General features: G+C 41.6%; 1 protein-coding gene across 2 annotated transcripts in view; it reads right to left on the reverse strand.

The window, feature by feature from the left end:
* Window positions 1–138: 138 nt before the first annotated feature.
* Window positions 139–18,437, reverse strand: part of LOC134180681 (TBC1 domain family member 9-like) — a 47,847-nt gene continuing 29,548 nt past the window's right edge. For both annotated transcript variants that reach the window (XM_062647859.1, XM_062647860.1), the window contains exons 16-27: window positions 16,812–16,920; window positions 15,122–15,216; window positions 14,973–15,067; window positions 9,106–9,252; window positions 8,778–8,889; window positions 8,666–8,726; window positions 8,416–8,610; window positions 4,578–4,697; window positions 4,412–4,510; window positions 2,370–2,711; window positions 1,856–2,137; window positions 139–605 (exon numbers count right to left, since the gene is read on the reverse strand). In XM_062647859.1, the coding sequence (XP_062503843.1) occupies window positions 249–605; window positions 1,856–2,137; window positions 2,370–2,711; window positions 4,412–4,510; window positions 4,578–4,697; window positions 8,416–8,610; window positions 8,666–8,726; window positions 8,778–8,889; window positions 9,106–9,252; window positions 14,973–15,067; window positions 15,122–15,216; window positions 16,812–16,920 (2,014 nt within the window). In that variant the 3' untranslated portion in view covers window positions 139–248. The remainder of the gene's footprint in view (window positions 606–1,855; window positions 2,138–2,369; window positions 2,712–4,411; window positions 4,511–4,577; window positions 4,698–8,415; window positions 8,611–8,665; window positions 8,727–8,777; window positions 8,890–9,105; window positions 9,253–14,972; window positions 15,068–15,121; window positions 15,217–16,811; window positions 16,921–18,437) is intronic.

Consider the following 18,437-nt stretch of genomic DNA (forward strand, 5'->3'; position numbering starts at 1 on the left):
GCTCTACAATTAGGTATTTGCAAAAATAGAGCAAACTACTGGTATGCCTTTAGCAGTGCACGCCCAAAAGCCAGATCAAACTTCAACTTATCAAACCAACACATCCCGGTGAAATCGAGCACTCACGTGAACAATAGGTAAGCCTGTTACTGGCGAATTTTAATAATAAAAATATTGAAGATCATTACTATTAAACACAAAGAAATACTTGTTACTAAAATTGATAACAATAGAAAGTCATTGCGCTCCTAAGTTGACTTGTGGCCAGGATCAGGATTTCGTGAAACCATCCGAAAGCTCCAATCTTGCACAAAAAACTCGCTAAGGACTGATTCCATTCGAACAGCATCATAGAACTGCTTGAATGACAGAGACCAACAACGCAGTGGCTCTGGTGTTTTCCCTCTATTTCTAACATTTGTCAGTTCTTTGTCCTTACCTGCGTCGTTCAAGTCAGTTTGATCTTGGTTATCCGAACACTTCTTCTGTCCAAGTTGCAGTAATAAATTACCACAACGAGCTACCGCACTGAATAAAGTCTGATGTGAATCATCATTGTCATTAAGAAAACTGTACATCGTTTTCCATAAACGAATGAATTGTTCCTAAGAGAACGCAATAATACACATCTGAGTTTGCTCCTACATAATTTCATGAGATCACATCCGGATTAAATAATCGCATGCAACTTGATACAGAGACAAAACTGAAACACGAAGCCAAACATCTACATTGCCTCAAACTAATGTAGTTAAATATCATGTTTGACAATCCGCCTCACTCCTTCCCTCCTTTTCTTTCCTTAAGTCCCTTCCTCCACCGCATCACACAACAACAATAACAATAATACTACAACAACAGTAACAACAACACAAAACCCACTACAAGTTGAAAAGCCTATGGTTGCAGGGGCATGTTCACTAGACTTAGTGTATTCATATATGATTGTGCACATATAAGTGTGAAAGTTATAGAGATCACCACAAGGAACTGTTGTATCTGCAAATACAAAGCCCTATTGTACCCTTAGGATTCACATGGATTGTTGAAGAAACAATCGCTCATTGCCTATCAGACAGAACTACTAGAGTAATAAACTCAGTCTATGTATACCCTACTAGTGGTTCTGTCTGAGATACAGGGCCGTAAGAGCCGTCTGGCTGGTCAGGCCATTTTCTAGAGTGAGCTTTTACCAAAGGCCTATTTTTAGGGCCATATCAACAGGTCCAGTTTGACCAAACCATCTTTCAAAGACTGTACTTCTTACAGCTGACGGTTGTACAAAACTTACTGTTGAAAATGTAGGTGATAATCAAATAAATATTATATATAATTGAAACAAAAGTAAATTAAAAACTGCTCTCTTGGCGCTATTTTAGACCACACCCTCTTAGCGCGCTTTAGGCCGGACCACTTTTGAAATGCTTCCTACCGGCCTGAGATTGATAAGCATAGTCACTGTGCGTTTGCATCCATATGTCAACCAAACTACTGTTGCCCTTCCCTCTTCTGCTGCATCTACACACACTTGCGTGCGCGCGCGCGCACACACACACACACACACACACACACACACACACACACACACACGTGAAATTGCATAACATGGAGGCTATGACAACCACCTTTGCAATCTCATACTCTATGAGCAAGGTCACTTAATATAAAATCCCCCCAGTATCACAAGTACAAAATAACAGACTTGTAAAGTGTTGATTACAGTACACTAGTTGCAAGAATCAATACCAGAAACTTGAGTTTCAAGCAAAATTTTCTTTTGTAAATCCTTTCTTTGACATTACATGATAGGACCCTTAATTACTTAAATCAGCTAAAGAAACTAAGCTTGACTCACCTGACTCATAAGTGGAACGGTATGTACTAAACTACTTTCACTTCCTGAAGGAGATGAGGCAGGTGAACTGCCAAAATTCGAATCATTACCAGCCTCAATCAGTACACGTGTCATACTCAAATGCAAAGGCCTTGTTGTAGCAAAACGTTCAGCATCTCCCGCGACAGACTGTGTCGAAACTTCTTCACTGTGAACAGGTTTTTCTTTCATTGCATCTGTCGATATAATGGATGTGGTTTCCAAGGATGGCTGTCCACTGAAGTGATGATGGTCATTGGGTTTCTATGGCACAAAATATGAAACAAGATATCTGATAAAATAGATGATAAGAATCTAACTACAGTTTAACAAGTTACATAACAATCCTTGGCACAAAGCATGACATATGAGCTATTAGCCTAATGAATGGTAGAAAAATAGAGTTGTCCTCTCCTCCCCCTCCCCTTCTCCCTCTTCCCCCTTGTCTTTTCCCCTTCCCTACTTCCATTCCCCTCTCCCCTTCCCCTTGACTTACCCCTTCAGTAGTATCCAAAACCTTATCAGTAACATCACAAGATTGCAAGACATGTAGTTGGTACAGCAGCAAAAGCCGACGTTTTAAATCTCCTCGCAATAGCACTCCCAAGGTCTGAACAAATAAGTAAAATGTGACATTGCCTTCAGAAGTTGTATCCATGAAATGAAATAGCCATTCAGCCAGTAACGATGTGCATTCACCCTGTTCCCAAGGTGATAACAACTCAAAGATCTTACAAAAAGACGTTTCGTCAATACCAATTAACTGAGGATTACTACCAATAGGCAATCGTGCATGATGAGACTTGTGATGCCACAGAAGTCCGTCACGGTAACATTCCTAATAACAATAAAAATAAGTACATGACCATAATAGAATCTACATACTAAAAATAAATAAGAACTGCATCTATGTACCAAAAAGCAAAGTCATGGCTAAGATGCAGTATATATCTCTTTAGATAGATTCACAAGATCAAATAAAAACAGCAACCCATTAAAGCAAATTACAATTAATGTAACAAAGTCACATTGCTAACTTTGCTTTGCACACATTTAAAGTGCACTCCAATAACTGTAACCTCATCGTGCCTCAAGTTCTAACCTCATCATGCCTCAAGTTTTTATTAAAAATCATCACAAATAACTAAATTCCAACTTCATTCCCTGCAAACCAACTCATTAAGCCTTAACAGCACATTATACCCACCAATGACAATCGACTTGTATTTCCAGCCGGGTTACAAGCAATATTATGACACCATCAAATGTTTCTTCAACACATAAATCAAACAACGTAGTCCATGCATGCAAAAATAAAACAAAAGCAAAACTTGGCTGTGTCTACTAATCACAATCAGAACATACTCTCTCTCTCTCTCTAGCAACTGGTTAAGTACCTGTATATATATATATATATATATATATATATATATATATATATATATATATATATATGTATGACTTGGTAATCGTTGCAAGCAATGAAGTACTACACAACTCAATAAAAGCGAGTAAGTAATAATTTAACAACGTGGCAGTCACGCTGTATCATCAAGTGGAGAGATCCAAATAAATGCATGTGAAAACTGATTGCATGGTCGTCACTCATTTCTTGCAAGTAACTTGGCTCTTGCACCTTAACTAATGACAACATACAGTATGTAGATCGAGATAAACTTCAGTTATCACATTCAACTGCTCAAATTGGTCCAGTTTGTGTAAATGAGTGATCACAAACATTTCTTCAATATGCCTGCCTCTTTAGCTGCCATACCCTGCTGCTCCCTGGTCAATTCCTTACTGCCAATCAGACAGAAACGCAAAAGTCTCCTTCATCTGCTTCAAACTTTGGTTTGTTGATTTAGTTTGCAGTTGCCACTCACATGCTCATTGTGAAATGTACACTCTTTTGCTATGTTTATGAGAAAGTCAGCTGTGCAAGTGGAATTTCAAACAAAAGATAAAAAAGATTGTACTAGCTACTACATATTAGGATTAGAGAGGGTTGACTTAATTAAGCATGCCATGTAATTGCAACCTCAACTGTCAAAATTATAAATACAATTACTTCTCTTTTCTTATAGGTAGCTTACAAATTTACTACTGTGCCTCCTTGTTTTAAGGCCACACCTGAATATTTTTCAGTTTGCTATACCTGCCATGTGTTCAGTACAAATAGCACTCTTATGCACCTATACTTATAATGTAGGTCTCACACTCAAATTATTACTTTCACACTGACTACAGTGTCATGTGGTTCATCAGGGAATGCATAACTGTAGATTACATCAGCAGGAAGTTTCATACACTTTGAAGTAGACCAATCAGCATTTGATTCTATGCATAAGAACTTCTCCCATTTCAATCTACCCAATTCCACACCCTCCCTCCATTCACTGTCAAACAAAACACCAGTGATAAAATTACCAGCCTGGATATCCAACATAACAGAATGGTAGTTGAAACAATAAACAGGATATGAAATAACAATACTAACAACAAAAAACACTCCACAAATAAAACATTCAATGTACACACCATAAACAAACAGTACAAATATTCCAACTCCTTCATGTCAAATAAACTTTCATCACTCATGGCTCGAATACAACTCTTTTTGGATGATTCTTCAAGTCCCTAACATACACAAAACCAATTCAGTCAGCATCCAAATATAAAATTCATTTAACTAACAACTACACACCTGTACAACTTTAAGCCGAAAAGAATTTCGAAGTGTCTCAATGCGTTCCTGTGAAATGAGTCCAAACTGTCTATCAGACAGTTGAACCAAGTCCGCCACATCAACTGAAGCAACTGAGTTCTATGGAAAACACAACACTCCCTTAAGTTAAGGCACATCTTCAAGTGTTCAACTTAGGCTAACACTAGAATTATCCTTTCCCAGAAACCTATTAGAGTGTATTAGTATAGCAACATATTCACATACTTTAATAGACAGCTAGTTCACAAAAAAACAGAAAGCATTCAACTGTCTCCACATTACAGTAAAATGGCTGGTATTTGCAGCTAGCTAACCTCTTATAAATAAATACCTCCCAATACAACTACGTCTCACCTATACACATAAATGCCGTTACATTCATTTCATCTATGCAAAGACGTTTTAATTCACATGCAATTTGAGTAAATGGCAACACCTGATTTAAGAAATACCACTTCTCAGTGGCGTACACGGCTCTCTAATTTAGGTGGTTCCCCGACAGGACACTCTTTGACCACGCCCATCCAACACTGTTGAACCTGCCAATAGAATTCTTTTCCAAAAATAAACAAAAACATAAAGCCATATAGCATAATACTTTACAATAGATAAAGAGTCCCGAACAGCACTGCTGATAACTAGTCTACACTGCCTGTGATTATCATATAACTATAATCATATAAGTCTATGCAACTGTATAGACTGTTTATAAACACTCGCATTAGTCATACTCATCATACGAGTTTTCATCACTGGCTTCAGACACGGTAGAGCTATTGGGTATGTCACTGACACGTGCCGTAACCGTGATTGGACTAATAATACTCCGTGGGGAACTCATTAAGAAGTGTCGAATTACTTCGTCAATGTTCACTTCCCTCGTGTAGTGAACGTGCATCAAGGCCAGACCATCCAGACGGGGTCGCATCATTGTGGTGCGAAGGTACGTCTTGAGGCGTTTCAGAGAGCTAAAGCTTCTCTCACAAGAGCATGTCGTGACAGGTAAGACGGCAATGACACTGAGCAACCGCTCAATGCATGGTGATAGGCTAGACTTTGCAAGTGCTACGGACGCTACCAGTGACGAAGGTAATTTTAAGCCTTTCTCTGAACTAGTCACAACATTGTCGCACCAACGATTCAACTCTGCTGAAAAGGTTGCTAGAGAAGGACCATCCAGCAAATCATCCTGGCATTGCTCCGCAAACGCCAAAGCTGCTAACTTGCTTATTTCTAGGTGGGCTGCTATATTTTCAGGAATAAGACTTCAGCCTTTTACAACAATCTGTTGATGTTTTTCAAACTTAGCATCCAAGCGGCCACATAACTCATCTAGCATGGGGACAGTCACTGCCTTCTTGAAGTAGTCTGATGAAGAGACAGCAACAGCATTGTCTCGATGTGTCTGTCTGGCACACACTCTAGGCATGGATGGCTCAGTGTCGACCTTGAATAAACAACAAACATCAATACCACGATTAGCTAACTTGATAGCAACTACAAAATTTCCTACCATTGATGCCATTGCCACTGCCTTATCCCACCAGTTAGCATGTGTACCATCAACAGCCATGCGAGCCTTCTTGAGCTGGGCATTCACATCACTAACGGTTTCGTACACACAAATGATGTTCAGCGATGATTCTTGAAGAGCTATTGTAAGGCTGTGAACGTAGCTCATAACTTCTGAAACGATCACGAACGTGGTTATAAACCCGAAATCTACAGCAGATTTCAGTAGAGAGCTAGCTTTTGATGCAGTGTCTGCGTTCCACTGCTGTCTAGGAGCTTGGCTGATCTGCCACAGTGTGTCAACAACAGCACTGTACAAAGCCTGAAATGTCACCAGTGCTGTGTGGCGAGCCACCCAGCGTATTCAGCACAAATCCACCAGCTTCTTGACTTTACTTCATTGCTTTCATGAGACTTGACGACTTCAATTAACTTATCCTGACGTTTGGGTGATGACGAAAAGAACAAGCTAATTTCTTTAAGCAAGGCCCGCATTGAAGTAACAAGGATGGACTTTGACGCTGCTACCACACACAAATTGAGTACCTGTGCTGAACAGTGTAGATACAGTGCTTTGGGATAGGTGCGACAAATAATTGCAGCACATCTATTGACTGCTCCAGCCATATTCGCAGCACCATCATAGCCTTGGCCACGCATTTTCGTAAGATAGAGTCCCCATTCACTTAACTGCTGTGCGATTTGCTTTGCCAATGCTCTTCCCGTTGTTCCTTCTTTACACTCTAAAAATGACATAAATGCCTCACAGACTTCCAACGCCACGGTGTCTAGGTATCTGAGCACAATGACCATTTGCTGCTGGAATCTGTGGCCTCATCTGCCAGTATCGAAAAGAATGGAGAAGCCTTCACCTCATTCAGGATTTGCTCAGAAATGTTCAGTCCACAAAACTTGATAAGCTCGTTTTGAATGCGAGGTGAGGTGTAATTTACTTCTTCGATTCCTACTTCTTTCCTTATATGGAAAGGCCTACCGATTGAACTGTCACCAGCTTCTGATCGAAACTCTAGCAAAGCCAGGAAATTCCCAAGGTTTCCGACTGGTTTCTCGTTTCGACCCGGCTTGAACGTCTCATTCCGATGCATGCGCAAAGAGATGTTCTGCTTTCCACAAAAGTCAATACTGGACACGAGAGAGCGCAAATTTTCCATATTCTCTTTGCATTGCTTGCCACTGGTGTCTACAAACTGCTCTTTCGGGAAATACAAAATGGTGGTTTGGACGGAAATGGCCTTGTATTAGATCAAACTTTTCACGTGCGGTGAGATTGCCTGGGACCGAATTCCAGATTGGCCTGCTATTCAGTACTCCACCACAAGTGGAACTAAAGCCAGACGAGTAAAATCCTACATCACTTACAGACTTGATGGTAAATGACCTAGAATTGTCGTCGACTGAAGGTTCGACAGAGGCAACAGCATTGCTCTTGAGTTCACATGAAGTACAAGCCGCAGCGGTAGCTCAGCATTCTCGTCCAAAGGGACTGTTGAATCTGATGCTGGCCAAGCACCAACATCTGGAGATTGTTGTCTTCTTTTTCGTCCAAAAAATACATCCAGTTTGCTTTTTGTCCGCGTGTACAGCGTTTCATGATCGTGCAGATCCAAGAAAGACGGAAATAGCTAATTGTATAATCGAGACTGTGCAATGAGGACTTACGGCCACGGACCTCAGGCAAACAGACACGCCCATCTTTTAGGGTGGTTCCCGGGCACGCTGGGAACCAGCCCGTGTACGCCCCTGCTTCTACTCCCAATTCCCAATAGAACAAACCAAACAAAACACTTCCTAAGAGTTATAACTCCCACAGACAAACAAAGATACACTACAATTCATCACCCAACAGTTTAGAAAGAGTGGTTAGAAAAACATGTACAAAACGATTTCATCAAAAGCTTGTAAGAAACAGGCTGAGGTCTTGAATCAGAGGTGCTGCACCGCAAACTTAAGCAGAGATAATCATGACAAAATTCTCCTTAACAATTAAGAAATTGACATGACAGACAAATACTGTAAAGACAAAGCATCCACAAGGTGATGGATGATACATACAAACAAAGACACCAAAGACATCAAAGATAACATATATGGATCATTAGCAAACACTTGTGTCTCAATACACACTGCTGTACATTCTATTTGAAAATCTAACGTTGCCCTTGTTCTCAAGTCAACTTTCTTAATTTAATAATTTAACCTTTTGCACCAACAAATCTCATTATGTGACTTTGTCCTACTGTCAAATATATTTGTTAATTTATAAAATCCCTACATGTACACGTACCACATTTGAAGTTTGATGATGAGCAGTTGCAATAGAATCAGGATCAATTGTTGTGCCAGGTGACTTCTTGGTATCTCTGTTTGTGATCCTACCAAGGTAACTGCCAAGAACACTCATAGCCTCTCCATCATCTTCCACAGCTAATAGCTCTCGTCTATTAGCATCCAATACTGTAAGAGCAATCTGAAATAAAGCCTAACAAACACATAAAATTTACAAACTACACATGAATGTTTATAAGCTGAAATACCTTAGCTCCATCCAGAAAAAAGAAATCAATAATATGAACAGCACACTTGTAAGGTATGACACTACACAGACAGTGTCAACGTAATACAACAAGACCTACTCAACAATTGTACCTGAGAAACAGAGTAAGAAACCATGATAGTGTAATCATAGACAGAACACCAAGTCCTTCAAGATGACCAAACAAATCAGGAAGATGCTCTTTCACAAGTGCTTCAAATACATCTGAAGAGAACAAAATACTAGATAGCAGCTCCAATTCATTACCATGAAAATCAAAGACAGTTATCAACCTCATGCAAAATAAAATACAACACTGTCTGCATTTACGTGCATTCAACACCAAACTAAGCAGACGAACAGTTCAAAACTCAGCCAACTTTCTTCACTAAATTGAATTAGCAGCAAGGACAGAGCACTATTTAAACTGTACAAACTCACGTTGGTCAATTAAAGCTCCAACAACTCTTGTGTTATAATAATCAGGCAAAAGCCTCTCGCATATTGCAACCATTAACCAGAATGCTTCTTCCTCTGATGAAAACACAAGCAACACCGAGCAAACAATGTTCATGGCTTGACAGTATCCTGCATCAAAAAAAGAGCAAACTTGTTGACATTTAGTAATCCTGAACTATTCCATAACATAGAAACTCTTCAAGTATTGCCAGTCACAGTTCATGTCACTACACACATAGTCACTTGCTTTGTCTCAAGTACTGAATGATTGAGAAACAAAACAAAGAGGAGAGAGAGAGAGAGAAAGAGAGAGAACAGAGAGAGGAGAGAGAGGAGAGAGAAGCGAGAGAGAGAGAGAGGCGAGAGAGGGGAGAGAGGGAGAGGGAGAGGGAGAGGGAGGGGGAGAGGGAGAGGGAGAGAGAGAGAGAGAGATACTTTAGCATGTTTGCTCCTATACGTCAATCACAACAACATAAACCTGTTGGTTGTCATTACAAACTTCGTGACTACTAGTAAAACTTGATCTTGTTCAAACTAATCAGCAGGTAGTTTACACAAACAAATTTAGTGTCAATTGCCCTCACAATAGTGGCAACCATATATGGTCAGGACGTTCGCACAGCGAAAGCTCCTGGGAACGCTCAGTTGGTTCCATGAACATGCTCGTACATACCATAGCAACAGCTGTCCAGCATTCACGGTTGAGTACACCATGTATGCAAGATTTATCCTCGAGTTGAACTACATGCATTTCATTACACGTGCTGAATAATATGCAGTCCGCTGTTTGCATGACTCAAGAGAGTGTGGTGGTACTCACGAACATCTCTTATCCGGACAGCTTGGGACTGGGCACTGCCCGTACCTCAGATATGCCCGAAATGTTTGGATAAACACAATTTACAGCAGTAGATCAGTTTGAACTGTGTTGAAAGCTCTTTCTCATGTGAAAAGTAGATTACACAAGAGTGAATATGTACGTACTGTACATGTATATCCGTACTGTATTTCTTATTTAGACGTGTAATACACATTACAGTACCTAATGCATGATAATTACATGTACAGTACACATGCAACAGCTGATTGCGCACGTTCTCTTGGATGCCCGGTATACAGATGTCCTCGTATCTCAGACGTCTGGATAAGAGATGATCGAGTATATCCACATATGGCTACTACCAGTGTAACTAATGCACGCCCCTAGACTACTGAGTGTCTCTCTTCGCAAAAGTTACAATGAGATCAAACATTGTTTACAATTTGACGATTGCATAATGTCTCATTAATTCTCATTCTTGACGCATTGATAGACACCAGTGGGCTTACTTGGAGAGACGGCTTCTGGTTACCAAGGCTGACCTATGCTTAGCGCCACCTAACACTGGGCACGCATGACAGCAGCCTGCCACTGTTGCCTGACAGCACAAAGAACCCACTGCTGCCTGGCAGCTGCCACCAAACCTAACAATAGTCTCGTCCCCAGAAATACCACCGGTTGTCAAGGGTATGCCTGTACCCTGACGGACTGCTGCTTGCTTTGTGGCTGCCCCCCAACACCCTCCCAAGCAAGCGTCAGCATGTGTCAGCTCGTCAAGGCACCACACAAGATAGAGACCTGAAACAAATGCAACACAAACAATTGCTGATCTATTTCTATTATTTCCGCTCACTTATGTGACGCACCGCAGACCGCAACGCTTGTATTGCTGATCTCACATACGTCTTGAAGCAATCCCAGGTCCCATGATCCATCCTTTGAATCAAATGTTCTGGTAGTCCAGCAGCCACTGCAATGGAAGCTGCCCCAATGCAAAACCCGTGGAAGGTGTATGAGCTGGAATCCATACCCACATTATCCAGCAAAAAAGATTGCAGTTGAGAAGAAAGTCTGTCTCTTGACAGCAATGCTCCTGACTACGAGCAGAAGCACAGGAGACCAACGTCCATCCACCGGACTGCCAAATACCACTTAAGAGCACGTACGGGGGCACACGGGACACCCTGTGGGGGTCAATACTACATTGAAGCCATGATGAAATGGGTCTGTCTTGGACACCCATAAGTGGAGCACCACCACGTCCTCCTTAAACTGGGCGTCTTTTCCACAGATTGTTCACTCATTGAATGACAAGTCGTTTGCTGCTGAAATTCTGAGACCCACATGAAACCAAAGAAGGCTGTCGTGATGCTGCCCAATATATTATTTTATCTCTCAGGTACAGCTGAGGCCATAGGCGCAGTAACGTCTTCAAACTCCTGAGGACTGGCAATGTGATCGAGTGCTGAAGTGATCCCTAGGGGAAAGTCTTTTGCAATCTCCGTATACCATGGAAAACCAACTGCAAACAAGGTGTTGTTTGGAACGAGGACCACGTATCCTGCTTGGATGTAAGTGACGAACCGCAGATAAATACACCTGATAGTCTCTGCTCCAACTGTTCTTACGCTAAACGCTGCAAATCTTGCAAATGTCGTCTCTGAAGTCGGCATGGGAGGTATCTCCAGCTGTTGGAAAAAGTTGTTAAATTGTTTCATACTAGTGGTGTAGGCCACACGCGTTCACGGAGTTACTGCTGCCCGTTAAAACTGCCAAACGCTGTGGTCCAGAATGATTCCCAATTGGTTGGCAGAGCTGTTGGGTTCAGATCTGCCAGCGGGGCTAAGACCTTGAACTTCTCAAGCTGTCCGCGAGACAATGCATCAGTCAATGTATTATTCACACCGTGAATATGTGAGACTAAAACAGTAAAGTTTTCTTTAGCTGCTATACAGTACAGCAAATTAACGTACGAGCTGCATGAGGTGTTTCTCTTTGGTTGTCTTTTTTTGCCAAATATCAACTACTTCATGGTTGTCACAGTAGAAAAGCAAGGGTTTTCTGGTCCATTTAGACACCCAGATAGTTGCTGCGATAACAATCGCATATACATCTTTCCACGCGACCGAGAACGACTTTGCTGGTGTAGCACCAACCTGTGCCCGTACAGCCACCATCCGTTCCAAAGCCATGTTACCCTGCCACATCAGTACACAGATGCATCTCCGGCGACAACTGACACAAAGTAGTAAGGAAGTATGACTTCCCTGGCCAACACGGAAGTACGCGTTGCCACCACTCAATGTCTGCGCGAGGGTCCTGTGACAAGTTTACCCGATGACTAAATTGTTGCTAAATCGATTAGTCTTCTAATAAATATTCGCCCCAAAGATAAGACCTTCCCTGCAAAGGAGAGCTTGCTGATCAGTGAAAGTAGTTGGCATTTTGTGCACTTTTTATGTGAGTACCACTGCTGCAGTTCAGCTTTGAGATCCTCCCGTTTAGCCTGCGGAAGGCGTAGCAACTTATTATCTCAGGTGCCCACTCTATACCCAGACGTTGAAGCGTCACTAGTGTGGTGTCTAACATTTCTTGGCTCTCCTCTCTCACGGCCGCTTATATCAAAAAATCATCCAGGTAATGAATGACGTGTTGGATACCGAACTTGACACGAAGAATCCACTCTACCTCGTCTACCATTTGGTTAAACAACCACAGAGACGACCTCAACCCAAAGGCAACATCATGTGGTAGTAATTGCTGCCCTGCCAAGCGCAGCCCAACAGATGCCAATCCTCTGGATAGACATGACAATTTCAGAATGCGTTCTTGAAGTTTATTTTGATCATGTGTGGAAATGATCAAAGTGTCTCAATCATAACAATGGCTGTGTCCACGGATGGGTATTTCATAGTAAAATCAGTTTTGTCAAATGAATCGTTCACGCTTTTGCCTAAGGGTGCTAACATATGACCGGTAAGTTCCCAACAGCCGCCATTTTTGGGCACCACAATCAAGCCACAACAAATGAAATTAGCCAGTGGAAGATGGTTGTGTGGCCCAGAGAGAAAACCTTCATCACACTCTGCTGTCAGTGTCACCAAAACAACATGAGGATGCTGAACTGTCGACTCTAAGTTACGTGCTGAGTAATGAAGCATGTCATCCCTACAACCTATTCTGAACCCTTGCTCTAAGTTCTCTAGTAACCAGTCAACCCACTGTGCAGGGGGTGGGATTGCAACAGAAAATGAAACTCTTTTACATTAAGTCTAAAGTTACTGTTCTTAACTACTTCGGCGCCGCTGTCACATTCACTGCCTCTTTGACTCACAAGCAAGGATCACGTGTTGTCCACCACAGCGGCTACAGGTGTGAGCAAACTTGCATGTTCCTTTTCCGTGGTTGCATGTTCTGTTGTTGTAGTCTCTGCACACGCCGTGTGAGTCGGCGTTTGTGAGGGCGACAAAGCGAGCTTCTTTGCTGGTAGGCTCTCCAGATTGATTGGAATTGCCGTCGCCCATTGGCCAAAAAGACTGTTGTCTTTTCTTGGGACACTGGGACGCTAGGTGCCCGAAATCCCAACACTTGAAGTATACTGTTCTCACCTGGCTAGTGAAACAGCTGGACCATAGTGACGTGTCTACTTCGTCCTAGTCATAGTGTCTCCTTCCTCTCGAGAGGCTGCTTTACAGAAGCCTTGTCGCATTGTAGCCATGCCGCTGAAGTAAGTCGACTACCTGCTTGAGCAATTAGTAACTGGTAACCAAATAACTAAGACGTCGACTCGGGTTACCCACTGTTGGCGTGTTTGCAAACAAAGACCATGCCGTCAGACACGAAGTAAGGTCCGTCACCAAGCGGTGTTTATGTTTCTGTGCTACGCTCAGACCTGCAGGGCCAACCTATAATGCGACGTGCGACCGGTTGGTCATCGCACTGGCTGCGCACAATTGAACTGGGGCATTCAGCCAACAACGCATCAAAGTCAACGAACTCGCTTCTAAGGATCTTGCAAACTCATTTTTCCGAAACAGAATAGACGCTATGCAATGAGTGAGACTGATCAATAGGCATACCTGTCTGTGCCATGAAGCTGGCTGCTCGATGTCCTCCTCATTCATATTCCGAGAGCTCCGGTGTACATACTTCTCCTCATGCAAGCCTTGCGTGTTTTGACTTTGAGAAAGGCTGCTGCTGGCTTCTCAAGATTCGCTCTTTCGGAACTCTTTGGGTCTGTACCTGCGCGTCATCTACATCTACCCACAACTTTTCTGCATGCACAATCTTCGTCACCAATTTGGAGAGAAACTGCTGCTGCTCTGTGGAGAACATAGGTGTCATTGCCAACTGCATTATCTCCTGCGCGCTTCATCTTCCTTTCAACCCTGGTATTCGGCTCGTGGGAACCACCCGGATGCTACTGGCAACTCGGTCTCGGATGCTGATTGTGTACCCTCATCCACGTCTGTTCATGTCCCATTCCATTGTTCCATAATGTTAAGGGTTTTTCATCTTTCTTGCCAGTTGATATCAGATTAAGGCTGTTCAATTCTAGCTCCAGCGTTTCACCTGACAGAGCCAAGTACTCTTGAAGTGACCGACCCGAGCGAGAGTAGCTGTGTGCTTTTTTCATGGCAAAACAGAAACAGATGCTACTACAGTGTACAAAGTCCACTACAGTCTAACCTGCCAAAAACATACCACTATGTACGTCACAAGCTCCCATACACTCCTTCCTTAATGCCAGTAGTCGTCGTATTAACGTCTATTTAGCTCCGCCAAATAGTCCAGTAAAAGATGCCGATACATGGTCACCACCACTGTAACAAATGCTTGAGTGTACAGCCGGTCATGTCTTCCCCCCCCCCCAGAAAGAAAAGACCATTCTTCTCCTAGAGGAGAGACAACCGGCTAAACGCTCGAGCCTATGGCTAACACAACTGGCTTATTATCTTGAAGAAGTATAACCACTGCCTACAGTTGTACAGTCCATGCAAGACAGGATCATCAAAATTCATGCCAATACCTATGCTTGGATTTCTGGTGGCATACGCTTGAAGCACACGACGCAAAGCAGCTATTCCTACATCTGACTGAAATGCAGGATGCTCCGGAAGTGACCTAAAATGCTTAATTAATAATGACTAGTGCTTATAAATTCAGTGTCTGACCTACCTATGCAAATCTCGTTCAATCTCTTCAGCCACTGAAGCACTATAACCACAGCCATCAATTACTAACTTTGTGTAATATTCAGGATTGGTTTCCAGCTAAAAAAACAAAACTTTACTGCATAACACCTTAAAAGCTCACTGTCATGTCAAAATGACCAAAGACAACATTCATAATACACAATAATGTATATATCAGTCCAAAAAGCGACAAACCACCATTACACAAATTAAGCCAGTTATAAACGATTGCACTACAAATTAATTTATAAATTCCCCAACGTAACTATTTGCATAAGCAAATTCAGTTGCCTAAAATTGACCTCTCTCTGTCTAACATCCTATATCTCAATGATAAAATTTTATGTTCAGATTCCATATTTCATATTTGCTAAACTTTCTGACAGTATGTTTGAAAGAGCACCCCTCGACAATTCCGATCAAGTGGGTCAACAGTCACTATCCTACTGGTAATCCATGGTCTAGCCTATCGTCTTAGGGGCACACTCCTCTTGGCACCTGAAACAATAGGATAGCTGTACTCTGATGTCAGACATGCACTATTTACCAGGCCACGGAAAGAACAGGAGATCTGACAGTCAACTCACAACCAACTTACTACCATATAGACAACAATATATTGTACCAGTCACCAGTAGCATCATCACTCCAATGAGAGGCAGTACGAAGTACATCGATTCTACTGATAATGAAAGCAACGAGAGTGTCAATTCCTTAATGGTGCACAATCCACTGAGCATTCAAAGTTCAGTATGACAAACACACAGGGCAGCTGAAATACCAAATACTTCTACTGTGCATGCAGGCTTAAGCAGTGATCACAAAAACATTGTGCAGCTGGTCTCAACTAAAGAGCCCCCAACCTTGACAGGGCTATGGGTTGGGCTGCGTGGAAGGGCCATAAACACATTGTGTGATTGTTCCTTGAGCTGGAATCCACCGATATCAATGGAGGTGTACCCTAGGAAACCGACAAAGGCCATAACTATGTCGTATGGCCATGCTATGTGCAAGTGGGAAGTTGACGTACACAACCCTGAAATGGCCTGCATGTGGCAGATGTGAGCACACATTACGATTATGTTTCAACTGGGTTGCTAAAGACCTCAACACCGTTATGATTGAGACTAAACATGGCAACCACAAACATATGACAGAAATAGATGATAGAATAGTTGAAGAATTACCAGAAGGATGGAGACAATCAACCTGTTTCATCAGAACGGTCATGACATGCTTTTCTCTGACACACTGCCAGAAAGTCAGGCATGTGCCAGAAAATAAGGTTGGGCAAACGTGGGAGTAAGGTAGCCTTGATGCTAGGTCATCTTCACCTTACATGGTGGACACACTCAGAGATCGCATGACTGGGACAAAGTTTCGTTCATGAGTTATGGGTGATTTGTCGATGGACATGTGCAGTAGAAGTATACAATCATACATACTAGTAGCTGCACTGTGTTTGTCCTACTGAACTGTGAATGCCCAGTTGATTGTGCATCAAGGCATTGGTACGTCCTGGTGTTTTCATCGTTTACATTAGTCATTAAGTTGTTCACATCATTACTCATTCACCTAAACTTCAAACAAATGTCTAGTTTAATTAACAAACCATGTACACTCTAACCCTACTTCAAACAAGGAGTGAATGCTAGAAAATGAGTATTTCTTACATCATTAATAGCACCTGACGAGATCATCCAGATATCTCTCCGTAAAGATGCAGGAATTCCTTTCAATATAAGATCACGAAGACTTCGTGTGCGATACATACAGATGCCTCTATATAAATAATAGTCAAATACAATATCATAAATTCAAAGTATTAGACACTATAATCTGAAGTTTTGATGTAGTTAAGCAACATGTTGTTAGAGTATTACAATGTGGTCTTACACTATAGCTACAAAATGGTCACAGTTTGTATTTCATGCCATTGTATGTATTATTTGTCTACCACACATAAAAAGCAGTGAAATGTGAGTAACAAACAACAGTGCAAAAACTGATTGCATAAGCTGTATGCAGTGCTAAGTCACATAAATACAAATTGATACAAAGCCTCCACAGATAATGCATCAGTGTTCTCACCAGTACTGTCTGTACCATCATTTTGACGGTTGGGACAAGGAAGGGACGTTTGGGGAGGGGAAAACAGCAATTATTGACGGTTGGGAACAAATTGGACAGCCTACAACATGTAGTGTGAGATGTCTTCCCTTCAAGATCCATTTTGGATTAAAGCCATTTACCTCGTGGTCTTGATGGTCCCGACATTCCTATAGAACAATCTCATAACATCTAAAATCTTTGGGCGTGGTCTCTTTGTTGTTGCAGCAGGTGTTGCAGTTCTACTAATTACTGTTTATCTTTATGTTTAGTAGGTACAGTACTGGCAATAAGTAACCTAACATTTTTATCGTATGGTATGGTATCGTATTGCGTATGTATGGTAGCGTATGTATCATAGCGTATCATATATCGTATTGCGTATCATATATCATATTGCATATCATATATCATATTGCGTATCATATATCGTATCATTTGATATCTTATCTTAATTGTATTGTATATCATATTGCGTATCATATATGGTATGGATGGTATCTTATCTTAATTGTATGGTATCATCTTTTATCTTATCCTATGGTACATGGCATCTTTTATGGTATTGTATGATATCCTATCGTATCCTATCGTATCATATCCTGTCGTATCGTATCGTATCGTATCGTATCGTATCGTATCGTATCCTATCGTATGGTATCGTATCGCCTTCAGCTTACTTATTGCCAGTACTGTACACCTTTGCAGATCTCTTTACAGCATAACCAATCATCAACTGGATGTATCGATTCGCTAAATCATTATGGTTATAAAAACATAGTGACCCTCTCTCATAAAGCATGCTTGCAGCTACAAATTCTCAGAGCTATTTGTATGGATTTTAAACATGACAACGCTAGACTCCTAGAAACGTAGCGTGTTAGCTAGTTATGGTCAACAAAAGAATAAATGGTCAGAAGGCATATTAGTATCCCTATACTATTTATTAAATACTATTCATTAAATAATATTAATTTCTTAAGTTTGATGGCACAGTAGCCAACGTATGTGCACAACTTACTCTTATAAAGCTCAGCTCACAATCCCAGTTTTAAGTTAATTAAGTCAACTTGTCATTGCAATAATCTAGTGTAGTGTCAGTGTGCGAAATAACGGCTGGACATCGGACATTTACCGACCGAACGAAGCATTTGTCCAGCCATTCGTGATTTCGCCGGACATTTTGTCCG

This window comes from Corticium candelabrum, chromosome 6 (genome assembly GCF_963422355.1).
Source record: "Corticium candelabrum chromosome 6, ooCorCand1.1, whole genome shotgun sequence".
NCBI classification, from domain to species: Eukaryota; Metazoa; Porifera; class Homoscleromorpha; order Homosclerophorida; family Plakinidae; genus Corticium; species Corticium candelabrum.